Below are 16,107 nucleotides of genomic sequence, written 5' to 3'. Positions count from 1 at the left end.
GGGAGGCGAGGAGTTGGCGGTAGGAGATGGGGAGCTCCGCGGAGTAGAGGAGGCTCCCACAGGTCGTCTGTAAGGCTCCCTGTTTTGCTCTCAGATGAGAAGCCTGAGAGCTGGGAACTGGCCTGAGCTGGGAACTGGCACCATCTGTGTTTTGTGCAACAGGGCTGATTGCTCTGGCTGCCCTGTTGGGCTGATCTGTGGGGGTAGAGGAGGCCCGGCGGCCCAGGCAGCGGTGGGGAGGCAGGATCCTGGCGGGGCTGCTCCCCGGCAGCAAGAAGTGTCCAGATGCCTTAGGTATCCCACAGGCAGAGCGCGTGGATCTGCCGGATCGCTGACTGGAGTGTGAGGGAGGGAAGGGTGTCTGAGGGAGAGGCGGGGGTGACTCCCCGTCTCCAGCCAGAGCCTGAGAGGACAGATGGGCCATTTGCTGAGGAAGGAAGGGCTGAGGGAAGGAGACAGTGCCCAGCTGCCCTGCAAGGAGGGGCGCCTGGAGGCCCACATCAGCACAGATGTGCTACAATGCTGCCATCTGAAAATAAGGCCCTCCACCTGCACCACTCTAAGCCTTCATCCCATTTCTCCCAGTTTCTGCATCTGCTTCCACCCTCTCTGGGGTCCACTACCTGCTGTCTCTTGTCCCCATCAGACCACCACAGCCAGTTTTTGTCAGAGTCAGTGGTCCCCGCCTTATGTCCCGCCAGTCCTCAGTGACCACGCTGCACCTTGTCGCCAGCGCAGCCAGGTCCCCTCCGTGTCCCCCGAGCAGGTTCCTCCTCTGCCTCCACAGCACCGCTGTGTCCTCCCCTCCACCGTGCTCGGCTCAGGCCCCCTAAACCTTCCCAAGAGTCACCCTTGCCAGACTCAGTGGGGGCCCTTGACAAAACCCTCAGGTCTGTTCTGTCTTTATCCCCTGCAGAAGGGACTGGTTGCAGTGAACTAGCTTACTGCCTGGGGTGAGGACAAGCCAGACACAACTGTCAGGGAGCAGAGACAAGTGGGTGGCTGGTGCCCAGCCCCTCACCCCTGCCGCCCAGCAGCTCCCACTGAGAACGGACAGGCATTCGCGTTGTTTGAAGGGGTTGCTCCTACTTGATGAAAAACGCAAAGCACATTTTCTCATTCCAACGACCTTGGTCAGGCCCGAGTCAACATTATACAACCATATCTATCTTGAAGGATGTTTTTATCTTTAGCTTTTGTGAGCATTGTTGTGTTTTCCAAAAGGAAACATATTTCACTTGACCTTAACCAGGAGGATGCATTGTATCCTCTCTTCTGGGACTTTATTCCTGTGTGTGTGTGTATTTGTGTGTGTGTTTAATAATTTTTTTAACCTTCCCAGAAAGAAGATTGGCCCATGCATAAGCTGGAATGTTCTCCCATGGTTGTTTTTGGGGAAAACTGGAATCCCTCAGAGACTGTAAGGCTAACAGCAAGGATTCTTGCCAAACAGGTGAGGAAATGGGCTAATGTGCAGGTGCGTTTTACCTTAGTTTTTTCCTAAAGGTCAGTACAATGAGTAACTGCCCTGTGGTGGTCGTCTCTTGTTAAATAGTCTTGGACCCCGTTTCCTGTCATAGCCATATGGAGGGGAGTGGGAACAACGCTCCAGGCATAAGCTGGCTTGTCGTTTGCCCTGTGCAACTAGGATGTCACTTAACCCAGGCAGGAACATAGATACAGCTGTTAATTTCTGAGCTTTGCATGAGACAGCTTTACATAGACACATAGGGCCCTTGAAGGCGTGAAAACCCATCTGCAAATAATCAGAGCATCACAGGGAGGCAGACTAACCTGTGAAGCTCTGCGATGGTCACCTCTTCACACTGTGACCCAGCCACCCCCTGCACCCAGTCCTGCTTTGCCCTGGCTCCTTCTTCACCCTTGCCTAGGTGGGCAAGGAATGGATGCAGCGACCAGCCTGGCACATGCAAAGGAGAAGAGAGGGAATGCAAACGTGGAATGGAGGCAAGGAGGGGGAGAGGGGAAAAGTTAGAAAGAAGGGAAGAAATGGCCCGGTGGGAACAATGATAGCTATCACCAGTTTTCCCCAAAGACTGGCTATCCTCCCCTTGTCTGCACCTTCCTCACTGGCTGTGTGACAGTGAGAGAGGCCTGATCTACAAAGGATTAAACCAAAAAGAGGGGAGGAAACCACTGCAGGACTTGTCCTTGTGCCACCATGAAATAGGCTGCGGGGAGCTTAAAGGCATCTGTCCACCGAGGTCCTTGCTAGTAAGTTGGTGGCAGGGCCTCTGTACTGTTGATCTTTTAAAGCTGGAATTTCGTCCACCTTTTCTTCATATACCATCACATCCCCACTTAAAACTTTCTGCTTTTTATCTAAGCCAAATGTGATCATAATGATTAGCACATATCTGTCCCCAGCCCAGTTTAGGATCCCAGGCCACATAAACAGAAGTAGAACATTTCCAAACTCTGAAGTCATTGTTCCATTATGCTCACAGGCTGGGTCAGGTGCTTGCTGAAATGCCACTTCGCCACTCTGGGGAACCAGAGGCATTCAGGGGTTGCCTGTAGAGTGAGGCCAAAAGATCAGAATTATTTTCCCTGGAGAAGGTTAACTTTTGGATCCTTAACACTAGTTATCTTTAAATATTTGCAGAGTGCTTGGTGGGGAAAGAAAGGGTAGAAGGAAATGATGTGATTGGGTGAAGTGTCAGGATGAATTAGCTATCAAATTAGATCTGCAGGCATCTTGGGAGGATTGGCTGACCGGTCTGTTGATTCTTCCCCACACTGCACCAACTCCTTGGTGCTATTTATCGTGTTGTGGTCAAGAATTCAGAAGAAGCTTGTGTACTTTCCTGAATGAAATGCTTCCCCAGGCAAGATGAATTACTAATCTTATAGAAACGTACCCCGTGAATGGAAGATTTCTGCTCCAAAAAAGAACTATTGAAACATTTTGGCACTAGTCAGGTAGTCGGAATGCTAGGATGAGTTTGTACGAGTTTCATTCAACTTTTATTATAATTACTACTACTACTAATAGTCTATTAAATGAAAACTTACCTGGCCATCTTTTCATCTCAATAGGACTTGATGATTAAAAGACCAGACCATTTGTATTCGAGTAGCTTGCAAAGGATTAGGGGAGACAGGCTATCCAAGTACCAAGGGGAAGCTTCCCATGTTAACTCAGGAGGTGAGAGCACCCTGCCAGACCACCTGTATCCCCAAATTGAATAGCCAGATTACAAAGACATGGCCTCAGGCCAGCTCTTGAGCTCTGCTTTTGAACACTTGTCAACACCAAGTTTATTCATGTTCTCAAAGCCTAGCAGGTTTACTATTGTCAGTGCCTCTTAGGGTGTCTAGAACAAAGCCAGAGACACGTTTAAAGTGAATCTGGGCTCACAGATACAACCAAAAGTGTTCCTTTTGAAACACAGAATTTGAGATCTTTTTAGCTTATGCTTAAAGAAAGTGTAAAATGGATGGGGGGGTTTGATTTTGTTCCTTTTTAGAAGGAGAAATAATAAATAGGATGGTTCATCCGTAGACTCAGTCCTTTGAAGTCGGAGCCCTAAAAAGTCATTTTCTAGTCACTGTTCCTTCCCTTAACAAGTTGTTTTTGAGCCTACTGTGTGCATAATACCATCAGGGTGTTCAGAACATGGTGGACACTTTAAAAAGTATTTCTCAAGAGTCGTTTGGATCTGGATGTCGGGCAGGTGCCTCTCCGACCTCAGATAGCGGGCTCCTTGGATCCTTTTCTTGACTTCATTGGGAATTGTTGCTTTTTCTTCATGCTGATGTAAAAGTGACAGCTCTGCTTTTTGCACTGGTTGGTAAAATCTGTTTCTGTGTGATTTCTTCCCCAATTATTAGAAAATCCACCCCGAGAGAACACCTTCAGAGAAACTCTTAGCCGTGAAGGAGTTTGAATCACGTAAGTCTTTCTGTGACTGGGTGAGGAATTATTTTGACCACACGTTCTATGTGGACTAGGCAGGATTGGAGGAAGGGATAGCTTCTCTTCTTAGTAGTGGCGGTGATTTTTTAATTTCTAGTTCTTATTTTGACTCGTGTGCTCTTTTGAAAAATGACTGCAATTTTTTTTTTTTCTCTGAGTTGACAGGATTACTAGGAAATAATTAAGGGGAAGTAGGAACTCGCAGGATGAGTGATTGTATCCTGGGCTGTCTCCTGCCGGCCCTCCTGGCATGCTGAATATTTTTGGATCTTTGCTGACTTGCAGTCCTGTAAACAGCTGATGTCCTTACTGAAAGGCATTAAATCAGGGGCTGTCCAGTTTCTTGACCACGACACAGATTCCAGGACCAGTGTGTGTGTTTGTGTGTGTGTGTGTGTGTGGTGGGGAAGGGCAGCCCTTGACTAGACGGAGGCTGGTTATCAGTCACTGCCACTCATCCCTGACCTCACTGCTAACGGGCAGCTGAAAATCACATCCTGAGTGAATGCCAGTCATCAGAGGAAGAGAAGAGATGACAGGCTTTTCTTTCCCTAGGGTTTATCAGTCAGACCAAGTGACAAGGAAGATGGTTTTGTGAGCGCCACCCACACTACTGTTTTCCTCTCCTCCACATCCTGTACTGTAAGAAAAGGCTGTGTTTAGAAATCCAGTGTTCTACCTGGTGAATAATGGTTTGCTTATGCACAGATCTGGATAAATTAGACAATGAGAAGAAAGATCTGATTCAGGGTGACATTGCTGCTCTCCACCACTTCTACTCCAAGCACCTGGAATTCCCAGACACCGATGGCCTGGTTGTGCTGTTCGCACAGGTAGGAGCTCAAGCATCAACTGACACTTAGGCCGCCTTTCCCACCCGAGTCGCTCTTTGCAGTGCACGCTTGGTGAAGGAGAACGAAATAGGATGATGGCTTCTACTTGTCAAGGCTCTTGACCTGCTGGACCCTGTTTTGCATGGCCTTGGTGGGTGACCTTGAGCGGATCAGGGTCTTGTCTGTGCTGGGCCTTACTGGCGGGTAGAGCATAGGAAATTCCTCCCGCATCTGCCTCCCGCCTCAGAAAGAGTTCATGAAACCCTGCATGTTCCCATTCCCAATACTGTGGCATACTGTAAGCTTTTAGAAAAGACACGATTATTTGACCTACATTAAATTTTTCTTTTCTTTTCTTAAACCTTCCACTCTCACGTACTGCTTTCCTTTTTCTCCTACCAAGCCTGTGTTATAAAGCAGAGGCAAATGCAGGTGCACCCAAGAGGGAGGCCCTCTCTGGTGGCCCTAGGGAGGGCAGTCACCACAGAGAGGAGCCCGAGTGGGTCTGGGTGCAGGAAGTCTTTCCTGAAGGAAGCTAAGAAATTTTCTTTAGAGAAGCCCAGGTTTACCAAAGTCACATACAATAAAAAATTAGAGTTCTAGATAAGAGCAACTTAAAAGTGATTAAGAAATGGGGACCAGCCGGGTGTGAGGCACAGGCATGGTCAGGGCAAGAGAAGGCAGGGAGGCCAGCACCCTCCGGCCGCTCCCTGTCTGGCTGCATCCATCTTCCTGTTTTGTGAGGGGGCGCCTCCCTGCGCGACTTGCTAGATCCGATTTCTCTCCCCAGTGCAGCCTTGCATTTTCCCCTCCAAGCTGAACTTGAAGTTGAAGGTAACCACCCCACACAGAGAAACTGAAATGGGATGCTACTCCATGGGTTGCAAGTCGCTATGCTGCGGCCCTGCCAGAACCTTCCGTCTCTAGATGCATAAAAGCGTTTGGGTGGCTACTCACACATTTTTGTCTTAGAACAGAATAAACATCACCTGTGTACCCTTTGACCCAGTAATTACATTTTCAGGAATCTGGCCTGTGGAATAATCAACGATTATGGACAGGGATCGACATGCATATTGTTTATTGTGGGGTTCTCCTTAAAACCAAAAAAAAAAAAAGGAAAAAAGTAAAAGGAAGTATTACAAGTGGCCAGCAGTAGGAGTTTGATAAATAATTATGCATAGCCTTTTGATGGAAGGTTATGTAGCCTTTATAAGTTATATTTCAAAGAATCTCTAAAGATATGGAAAATGTTGATGATATAACATTAAGTGTAAAAGCAGAATAAAAATTGTGTATAAAATGAAAATACACATACATATGTAAAAGATGATTAAGTGGAAGTTCACATTGGTTCGTTTTGCTTTTTTGTTGAATGGTTTTCTGGATTTTCTACCATAAGCAGGAATAACATAAGGAAATACTAAAAGGAAGAAAATGATTTTTAAAAAAGTGCCCATAGTTTTTCCACTTTAAAAATTACATATGTAAAGAAAGAACTGAGTCTTTATCACTTCATCAATGTACTTTAACCCACCGTGAGAGCCACTATTAGCAGTTTGATGAATTCCTTGATAGCCTTGATGTTTATATAGATAATATTTCTACTGTGTGACTGTCACAATCAGAAAAATAGAATGCTGTTCTTTGTAAGAGAAAAAATGGATTCGGGTACAAATGTTAAAGTAGAAGTAATGAGGGACCTTCCTGACTTCCTGATCTTCGTGATATTATCCTGGATTAACAACATACTTTCCTAAGCATCCTGTGACAGTGGATTTGGGGGAGAGTGGAAGGTTGGGGAATTGACTTCTCTTCCATTTTTTAAAAAAGTAGATTCATGACATTTTGTCTGGATTAGATGAGGCACAGTCAGGTGCGAAAGCAGGAGAGATGAAATAGATAGAAGGTATCGTCACTTCTAGCTGTGAAAAACAGACAACGTGCCCTCCGTCACAGTGCCCACGCTGGTGGGACTTCTCAGTGGTGATGTCGTAGGTAGGGGACCATATTTCATCACCAAAAATCAAGGCACTTGATCTCACAAGCAGAAGTATATTTGTTGTGAAAATGATTCAGAGTCTTTGAAATTTGGACTGACCCAGAAAATCCAGAAGATAGAGACAGATATATAGATAACTCTGTATCTCTCTATACACACATACACTCACACACACATTTATAACTGCAGATAATTAATTCCTTTATAGACTTAACATTTATCAAATCATACCCATTCTGAAATTGTGTGTATACACATAAATACACACACACATTGTATCTCTTTCATATATAAATTTGAAAAGGGACATCAAATCCTCGAAGAAAACTCTAAAGCAAAGTGCTGTTCCAGCCTCTGAGCCCCTTCCTGTCTGGTTCACGGGAGGGTGTTGTGGGTTAACTTGTGGCCCAGAAGCAGCTGGCAGCAGAAGGCGACTGCTCTCCTTCGACAGCACCGAGGTGCACTGTAATCACTGGGAACATATGCATGGTGGGGAAATGTATTTTTGGTGTGCAGCCTACATCTAGTCTAAATGCTAATTATGAGAATAGCTTTAGCAAGGCATTTATGCCTGATTGGACTTAAAAAAAAAAAAAGGACTGTGGCCCATGTATCTTTCTTAACACACAAGCTCACTGTCCTTCTCCAGGGATATTTCAGAAGGGAAGGAAAGCTGGCGGGCAAATTGCCGTGCAATTTGGCTTCAACGCCATCACTGCCTCCCAGAAAGAAACAGTGAGGACACATGTACCTACAGGAGACTTTGCTGCTGAAGAAACACATGGGCTTTTCCATAGCAGGAGGGGAGGGCAGTGGAGGTAAGCCATCAGTGGCCTTAGAACATTCAAGCCCAGAGGAATTTTAAGTCATAGGCTGGCCCAGTTGAGCTCCATGCAGAGGAGGAGACAGAGAAGCAAAGGAGCAAGTCCCCAACCCTCAGGATTGGTCAGGAGCTGTCTGCCTCCAGCTCAGTTTTGAAAATTGTTGCTAAATTCTCTCATTCTTTTATTCTTTTTTTTTTCTTCATTCTTTCATTCTGCAAACACTCATTGTCATATCGTGGATACCATAGCTCATGTTCCAATAAATTTTGTTGAATGAATAAATTCCTAATTTACACTTCCCTAGTGTTGGTTGATGGTCATTGGCTAACGGTAGTTGATTAATGGCCTGATGACAGAATCAGCTAGAGTACTGGAAGCTGGCACAAAAAATAGTATGCTAAATCTTCTATGTAAAAATGCCCAACACCTCAGGATTTCAAAGGCTGTGTATCATTCTACTAACCTGAGGTAATCTCTTGTACCTCAGAGTACAAGAGAAAAATCTGTAAATATTTAATATGCTGTATTGTAAATATGCTGAATCATAAAAACTGCAAGTCAAACCCATCATAGCTTTTACCTCTCTGTGTACCAAGATTTCCTAGCCTTTGACATCGGCCCTTTAATTTCATGTAAAATTGCCACATTAACATTCATAGGTCAGAACCATTTTGAAAGAAGTGTGGTATAGTGAAAAGACACACCGTTGGGTTTCTGACAGCTCTGCTGCTGGAATGTCTGATGTGAGTTCTGGTTCCGGTCCCGCCTCTCACTACTTTGTGGCCTTGAACAAGTTAATCCTTGACCTTGCTGAGCTGGTTTTCACATCCGTAAAATGGGTTATGCCAGAGTAGTGGTGGCAGATTTATGAGGGGTGTGTCTGCAGCACCTAGCCCAGTGCCTGGCCCACAGTAAATGCTCAGCGGGTGCTGGTTTCAAAAAGTCCACCCTTTGGCCTGAAACATACCGGTGCAGCCTCTCCAGCGGGGAGGAGCATGTCCAGCCCACAGGTGAAGTCGCTCAGCATGCACACCTCACAGGCAGCCTCCACTGCCGCTGGGAGCAGCATGTCTCTCCGCCTTTGATGCTGGCTTTGGGCAAGTCACCGCATCTCTTTGAGCTCAGTTTCATCTGAAAAATAAAGAGACTGTGTCCCTTTCCAGCTCTGAAATTTTCAGTACAAAGGAAAAACACCCACTTAATTGTCTCTCAATAGTCCGGCTGTTCCTTGAGGGCCCAGATTGGGGCCTGTCCATCGTTTTGGGCACAGGGCCCAGTACCTAAGGGTTCTCATGAATGTGGAAATAATGAATCTATGGAGCATCAGATTAGGGGTGTGTATTCCTCATTTTTAGCCTGTTAGCTCTAGATGACACTCCAGAGTGGTGAGAGTCACGCTTGGTACTTTTCAAGGATGAAACAGTGGCCACGGGTTGATCTGGCTGAGACATGAAAGGTAGGTCTCCGTCCCTCAGCTTCAGCATCCTGCCTCTCCAGGGGACAGATGACAGCAGGAAGGTCGGCTGTGGAAGGGCTTTGACATTTACCAGCTCACTTCACGTGATAGCTACCAGATTCAGTGGCTTCTGTTTTGTTTTGTTTTGCTTATCGAGGTATAACTGATATACAATATTGTATATTGTAAATGGTCAGCACCGTGAGTCCAGTTACTGTCTGTCACCTTACAGAGTTAATATGGTGCTACTGTATTCCCCACGTTGTACGTTACATCCCCGTGACTTCTTTTTTAATGGGAGAAAATTGAGGACAGAGGGAGCCAGTGATGGGCTCCAGATCCCACCTCAGATCTGTGGCGTGATTGGGATTAGACTCCAGGCATCCTCACCCCTGTGCCTATGTGCAGACTGTAGTCTTCAGAGTCTTGTGATCTGTGCTGTTCTTAGGCTTCTGTGCTAGGGGCAGGTGGGCTAGACTTAAAGCTGTTTCATTCCTAATAATTCTGCTTTTGTTTACATGGAAGATTGATGGGTTAGTTGGAGATTAATGGGTACATTTTGTTTGAACAAGGATACATTGGCCGAAAGAAAGGTTTTAAAATCAGTAAACCAGAACATCTTGCTAGTAAATTTGCTAAAGGTTGAAATGAAAGAAATGATTCCTATCCAGAGAGAACATTGAGCTCATTTTTTATTTTCCTTCTCCCCCTTTCTCACTGCAGGTTAACTGTAATGGCTTCACAATTGAGGACGAAGAACTTTCTCATTTGGGGTCTGCAATATTTCCTGAGTAGGCTGAGTTGGACTTTGTTTCTTTTCTTCTTACTTATTTAACACTAATTTGATTTAAAAAAATTTTTCAATAACCTATCTAACTGCATGTGGCAGACATGAATCATCAAGTGAATTGAGACACTTAAAGTTCTGCCAGATTTCAAAATATTTCCCCTACATTTAAGGATCTGAAGGTAGTAGTTAAGAGAACAGTTGCTTGTTAAGTCCTGCTAGGTAGAGAGCTGTTATTAAAGAATATTTTACAGCGTGCACAGAAGGAACATCCCACGCCCTGCTGAGAAATTTGCTCTTTGCATATCTGTGGTTCTGGAAATCTTTGGGTTTCTTACAATCAAAGTAAAACACTATTTGCCAACCAAGAACTGGCCATAGGCTTATGTCGAGATTATCTGAGCAGCTTCTCCATCTGTTTTTTTTTTTGAAAACTAGCAATAGAGAAACAGCATAGTTTGGAGGAAGAATATGCTAAAGTGGTGAAGTAGAGGAAAATTTTAAAGAATTACAGGATTTTTTTATTTCATAAATATTCAAGTAATCGAGAAAGACTGGCCATTTGACAGTTGGAGATCTTTATAGCTCTGACTTCAGTGGATTGCCAAGAATGGCTTTGCCGTCATCTCTCTGATGGAATGAATATTTTCAAGATGCTTCAGTCCCTTGAAATCAAGTCCTTACTTCACAGATTGAGCAGAAGAGCCCTTCCTGCATCCCTCGGCTGAATTAAACCACAGTGTAGATTAGTTCCAGCTGAAATGATGTTGCTTAATATACACTGCAGGAGCCTTGGGCTTTAGGCTGAAGCAATTGCAGGAAACCCTTAACACCCATGCATTTGCCATGGATGACGTGGGACCGTCTGTCTGTTTGAAGCTCAGCTCTGTGTATCCTGTGGGTCTGAAAGGTAGAGAAAACACTGGTCCGTGTCTCCTGAGCAGCTGTCCCAGGCTTTCTTGAACCAGAGAAACAGTTTATTCATGTAATTTTACCGTCCCTGTGGCCAGAATGGTGTCATCAGCAGTTTGAATCCCAGTAGTGAGGAAAGAAGTGTTTGGGGAGAAGCCCTTTTGGACTTCTGCTCTTGGGAAAAGGAAGGAAAAAAAGAGAAAGCCCATTAGACTCTCCTTAGAAGGCTCTATCGACAGCTTCGGATCTGAAATGAACTCTGGAATGTCTCTATTCTTTGAATCTTAAAGACTGAAAGCCGGATGAGAGTGGTATTGTCTGAGCTTCGCCCTTGGCCGTGGCGGCCAAGAGAATGATGATACCATGGGCATGACTTATTTTCAACTCTTAGCCTTAGTACCTTTCCCCCACCTTTGCTAGAAAGATCTCCAGGAGTCTGTCTTGAAATGAATTATTTAATACTTCTGCGAGATGGTTCTAGAAATCTGCTTTTCCATTAAGAACAACTTTGGTTGGTATCGGAGTTCCTGAAGCCTGGTTGCCCTGCACCACTTGCCAGTGAGCCAGGTGGTCTGATGTGTGGCCGAGGTGACCTTCCCCAAGACAGAGAAGTTGCTACACGTTGTTCCAGGCTCGAGGCCAGCCGCACACCGCACTCAGACCTCCAGCACCTGGGAGGTGGAGGATGCCACTCCCTCTTGTGCCTGGCAACCCCGGGGCTGCTCATCCTTGTCAGGCCTCACCGCCCCTTTGCTTTTTGTATTCTTGGGGCAAACACGACAGGTGGTTCAGTTGCCGAGGGTCCAGGCAAGTGGCACTGGCCACCAGATCAATGATACATATGGATGTGAGTGCCCCTGTGAGTCCCAGTTTCCAGGCAGTTTTAATTGGGGGGAAAAAATCCCTTGGGGTAGAAGTCATATGGGCATTGTGATTTCAAAGGCAGCATTTTCAGAGATCAAACACTTTTCCCCTGTAGTTTAGACATTTCTGTTCTCAGAACTTTGACCTTGATATAATCAGAAAGCTCAAAGCCCCTCACACAGGCGAATCTCAGTCCTTGCCGTCCCTGAAAAGCAGATGCCGAGCAACAGGAACAGTAATGTCCCAATTTTCCAGATGAGGAAATTGAGGTGCCGAGCCTCAGCTGAGCTTCTCCAGGTCTCTCACTTAGGAAGCTGCATCTCCCACAGTGGCGATTTCTCAGCATCTAGAGGAAACGTGAGAAATAATGTGCTAATATAAAAAGCTTCTTGCAAATGACAACCCATTTGCCTTGTCCAGTACACAGTGGAGTAGCCGTTCACTGTAGGTGTTGGGTTTTGATTCCTGCATCTCACAGGAAGGAATTTTAATGTCATTTGTAGCTGCTGTTTATATTAGGGTATGGTTTTGTTTCAGGCACAAATCTCACTCTTTTGAATTGTGTCTTTTCAACATTGGTGAACTTTAAGATGTTAGATATGATTATGAATGCATGCACAACCACCCCTTAGAATATGATGGCAACTGTTAGATGATTTCTTGATGTCCTGGAACAGTCCAGTTCCTACAGCCTAACAAGGAAGTCACCAAGGGTCGCCTGAACGGTTTGCCTTCCTGAGAAAATTGGGTTTTCTCTTCTGATTGACAGTGTTGCATTGATGAATCACAGTTGTTGCCCCAATGTCATTGTGACCTACAAGGGGACCCTGGCTGAAGTAAGAGCTGTACAGGAAATCCACCCGGGAGAGGAGGTGAGTGTGTGGTCCCGGGTGGCTGGGGCAGCGTGCTTCAGAGAGTTTTAAAGGGTTTAAAGGGCCTCGTAGAAAAGTCTGCAGCATTGCTGGACAGGAGTGGCTGTGAATGCTTCCCGCACCTACGCTCTGTCAGTCCTCAGGCCCTCAGGGTTAACGATCAGACTGTGACCTGCGGCTTGGACTCCCACACTTTTGGCTTCCGTTTGGTGCTCGCCATGTCCATCTGTGCCCAAGAAAAAACAGGAAGGAATAAATTTTGAGTTAAATTCCTCACAAAGATTGATAGAGATTTTGAGAGAAAGGATTTAGCTAAAATGACCAAAATTAAATTTTGGATTCTCTCTAAATACACCTATTGCCAAACAATGGAGCTTGAGCTCTCTCTCTTTTTTTTTTTTTTATTAGTGAATTTGGGCCTGTTTTCCTCCCCCACAAAAGTCAAAAGCATGGTTATCTAAAAGAGAAAAGGCACCCCTGCCTTAGCTGAAGAGCTGTGACTCCATGTGACACATCGGCATTCCTGTCGTATCAGATTCACAGATTCACATCTGAACTTTGGAGAGCTCATCTTTTAGGAATGTCAGCCAGCCAGCGGTGCGACTGGAGGTAGCCTGGGGCCCGCAGGCACCGTCGCCTCCCTCCTCAGCTTGACCTCTCACGTCGGAAAGGCCGGCCTGGCGGATTGCTAGATGTATATGCCCTGCATTCTTAAGCAAAGCCTACAGTCCTTAGCAAGACACATGAATTTTGAGGGACTGTAATCACACGCTTGAAATTTCAGTTTAACGATCCTTAATGCTATTTTCAGGTGCATGTCTGGATATTTTAAATATTAAATATAATGATCAGTGTGCTAAGTAATAAAGGCCTTGGTTTCTCTGGAAGTTGTTCACTAACCCACAGCAGAACTGGGACCTGCAGCCCAGGGAACAGGTTAGACTTTCCACCCTTTGCTAAATTCATGACGAGGATATCCTGTTTGGGGTCAGGTGTCTTGGTTTTCGAATGTCTCGAGGCCAGTACTCTGATGCCGCTTTTGTGCAAACAGTTGCTGCGAGTCAGCATCTAAGCCCCCAGACCCCGTGCTCCTATGGGCGCTGTCACCCAGTCGGACTGCGGGGTCCGGTAGGGACACCGAGCGGCCTCTGTCGCCATCTACTGGCCTCTTCTGTTCATTGCACTCTGTCCATCAATTATTTCAAAGATATGAGGCAGCTCTTGCTACGTGAGGCAGAGCAGGGCGAGACCCTGTTGGTGTGTCCTGGTGCCCTAACAAATCTGAAATGCAATTACCTCGTTTTGGGGAGGTCACTGCTGGGGGGAGACTTGCCCTTCAAAGAGGCAAAAGCCTATTCCCCAGGGTGTCAGACAAGCCCCGAGGTCTCCATCACAGCCCTTTGGGTAGGGAGAGCTTGGCCAGCAGCGCCTGCAAGTACATGGCCCCTGTGGGTCCCCCGCCTGCCTGCCGGTGCCTGAGGTTCCTGGCATGCTGGCAGCTTTGTGACATCCATCTGTTCAGTCAGACATTTGCCTGATGGTGTGGGATGAGTGGCGAGCACTGTCACAGTGAGTAGATAATGGACAGTTAAATGCCGGTCTCCTCCATATGCTCCAAGTCTCAGTTACAGACCCTGGTAGGAACAGGCAAGGCCGGGAGAGCCCGAGGAGCCCAACGGTAAGATTTCCCAAGCTCCCTGGTCTGGCTGGGTGACGCAGCCGCAGGCTGGGCTCCTCGGAGCCCGTCCTCCCTATTCCGCCCTCTCCCAGCCCGCTGAGCCATGCTTCCTGCTCCGCGGCCAGCAGATGGAAGGAGAAAGGGACACCGATCAGTGCGTGTGTTCCTGCTCCCCCTGCACCCACTGTGCGACGCAGCTGAGCCGTCCCTGGTTGAGAAGTAAAAGAGGCTAAATAAAGGCCAGGTGGAGACAACACAGGGCCAATTCCAAGGGTGCGTAGGGCCTTTGCCTAAGTGGGAGTGGAGGGAAGGGCTCTGCTCTACACTTGAGGCAAGGCCATCTACTGCTGGGACCAACCTCAGCTTGCTCTCCTTAAGGAGGAAGGAGGCAGGATGCTTTCAACCCTCCAATTTACTGTTCGGGGGACTCCTTGATTCTGTAGGAGGTGGGAGGAGAAGCCTTTCTTCCACCACAAGGAGGTGGACATCACTGGAGGTTGCTGAGTTTAAGGTTGCAGTGTGCAATGGTAAAGAGCATATCTTAAGCTCTGGCTCTCCTAACTCCTGTCTTGGCAAGGATACCACCCCAGGTGTTTGCAGAGGCACTGGGGGGACAAGGAGCCAGGTCACCTGTAGCAGACTGCAGTGTCAACTGTTTGGAACCCCTTAGGTTTTTACCAGCTACATCGACCTCCTGTACCCAACAGAGGATAGGAATGACCGGTTACGAGATTCCTACTTCTTTACCTGTGAGTGCCAGGAGTGCACCACCAAAGACAAGGTAAGCTCCTGACCCGGCACAGGTGTGGCCATGCTCTGTGTCTCAGGCCCCCTGTCTGCCAGGCGAGTGCCCCTGGCTGATCTGGGGTATCTCCTCCTATGGCCGTTTTGACCCTTTAAACCCATCTTGCTAAGACAACCAGAGGAAATCCAGTTGGACCAAGTCTCTGTCAAACCTGATCCTTGTAGCTGATGAAAACACTTCTGTTACACTGTACAAAGAAGAGAAGGATTTGGTAAATTGCAGCTTCTTGAAAAGGAATGACTGCTCAAAAGCAAGGGCAGGGGGAAAGCTCATGAGAATAATTTGCAGGCTTTCCAACCTGTTCACTGGAATATGAATTTTCTCTGGCAGTACCCAAATTATTTTGTCAGGGCCATCCCTGCTTATTTTGTTCTCTTGACTCACAGATGTGAACATATCCGCCCACAGCAAACATATTCTAGGTGTCCTGCCTACATGAGGATTGTCTAGAAAATTCCTATTTTTGTAAAAACATAATGGAAATGTTGAATTTCTCTTCGATCCACTGCCTGATTTCCTTTAGTTCTTTTGTGACTTCAGAATGAGCAAGCCTCTACTTCTGCACGAAAAAACATACTATTTGAGAAGTTTCCCATCTGTATGATTTCCATGAGTATTAACCCATTGCACGTGTGGACATTTTCCCTCAGGATAAGGCGAAGGTGGAAATCCGGAAGCTCAGCGACCCTCCAAAGGCAGAGGCCATCCACGACATGGTCAGATACGCACGCAATGTGATCGAGGAGTTCCGCAGGGCCAAGCACTACAAATATATCCTTTACAACTGTCAGAAGTTTACCATCGTTGTGTCAGAGATTTGGAAAGACAGAGCAGAAAAAGGCCGGGTTGTGGATTCTGAACATTTAAGGGACATGGTCTCCTGGTAAATCTAAGGACTTACCGACCACCTATGACTTGAAGTCAACCACAGCAGAGGTTTATGATGCTGATCTTATTTCTCTTTGACTAGTTTGGTTGGGAGCTTTTATTGTCGAAACTGTGGAGGACAGTTCCTTGAAGGCCCTTGTTTATTGGGTATTTCACTTTGAGTGAGGCACAATGCCCGGGGCTCTGCTTTTACTGTCTCACCTACTCCCAGGGACACTAACAAGGGACTGTTACCATCCATCCCCC

At 46.5% G+C, this 16,107-nt stretch overlaps 1 protein-coding gene across 8 annotated transcripts in view; it reads left to right on the top strand.

The window, feature by feature from the left end:
• The window catches only part of SMYD2 (SET and MYND domain containing 2), an 88,232-nt gene that overhangs the window by 24,700 nt on the left and 47,425 nt on the right, over positions 1-16,107 (top strand). For all 8 annotated transcript variants that reach the window (XM_036912530.2, XM_036912534.2, XM_036912531.2 and 5 more), the window contains exons 3-9: positions 1,343-1,453; positions 3,856-3,916; positions 4,649-4,773; positions 9,779-9,846; positions 12,388-12,490; positions 14,839-14,949; positions 15,624-15,744. In XM_036912530.2, the coding sequence (XP_036768425.2) occupies positions 1,343-1,453; positions 3,856-3,916; positions 4,649-4,773; positions 9,779-9,846; positions 12,388-12,490; positions 14,839-14,949; positions 15,624-15,744 (700 nt within the window). The remainder of the gene's footprint in view (positions 1-1,342; positions 1,454-3,855; positions 3,917-4,648; positions 4,774-9,778; positions 9,847-12,387; positions 12,491-14,838; positions 14,950-15,623; positions 15,745-16,107) is intronic.

Source organism: Manis pentadactyla, chromosome 9, assembly GCF_030020395.1.
Source record: "Manis pentadactyla isolate mManPen7 chromosome 9, mManPen7.hap1, whole genome shotgun sequence".
Classification (NCBI taxonomy): Eukaryota; Metazoa; Chordata; class Mammalia; order Pholidota; family Manidae; genus Manis; species Manis pentadactyla.
The sequence above is the reverse complement of the archived record's forward strand: the minus strand, read 5'-3'. Positions and strand labels throughout refer to the sequence as shown.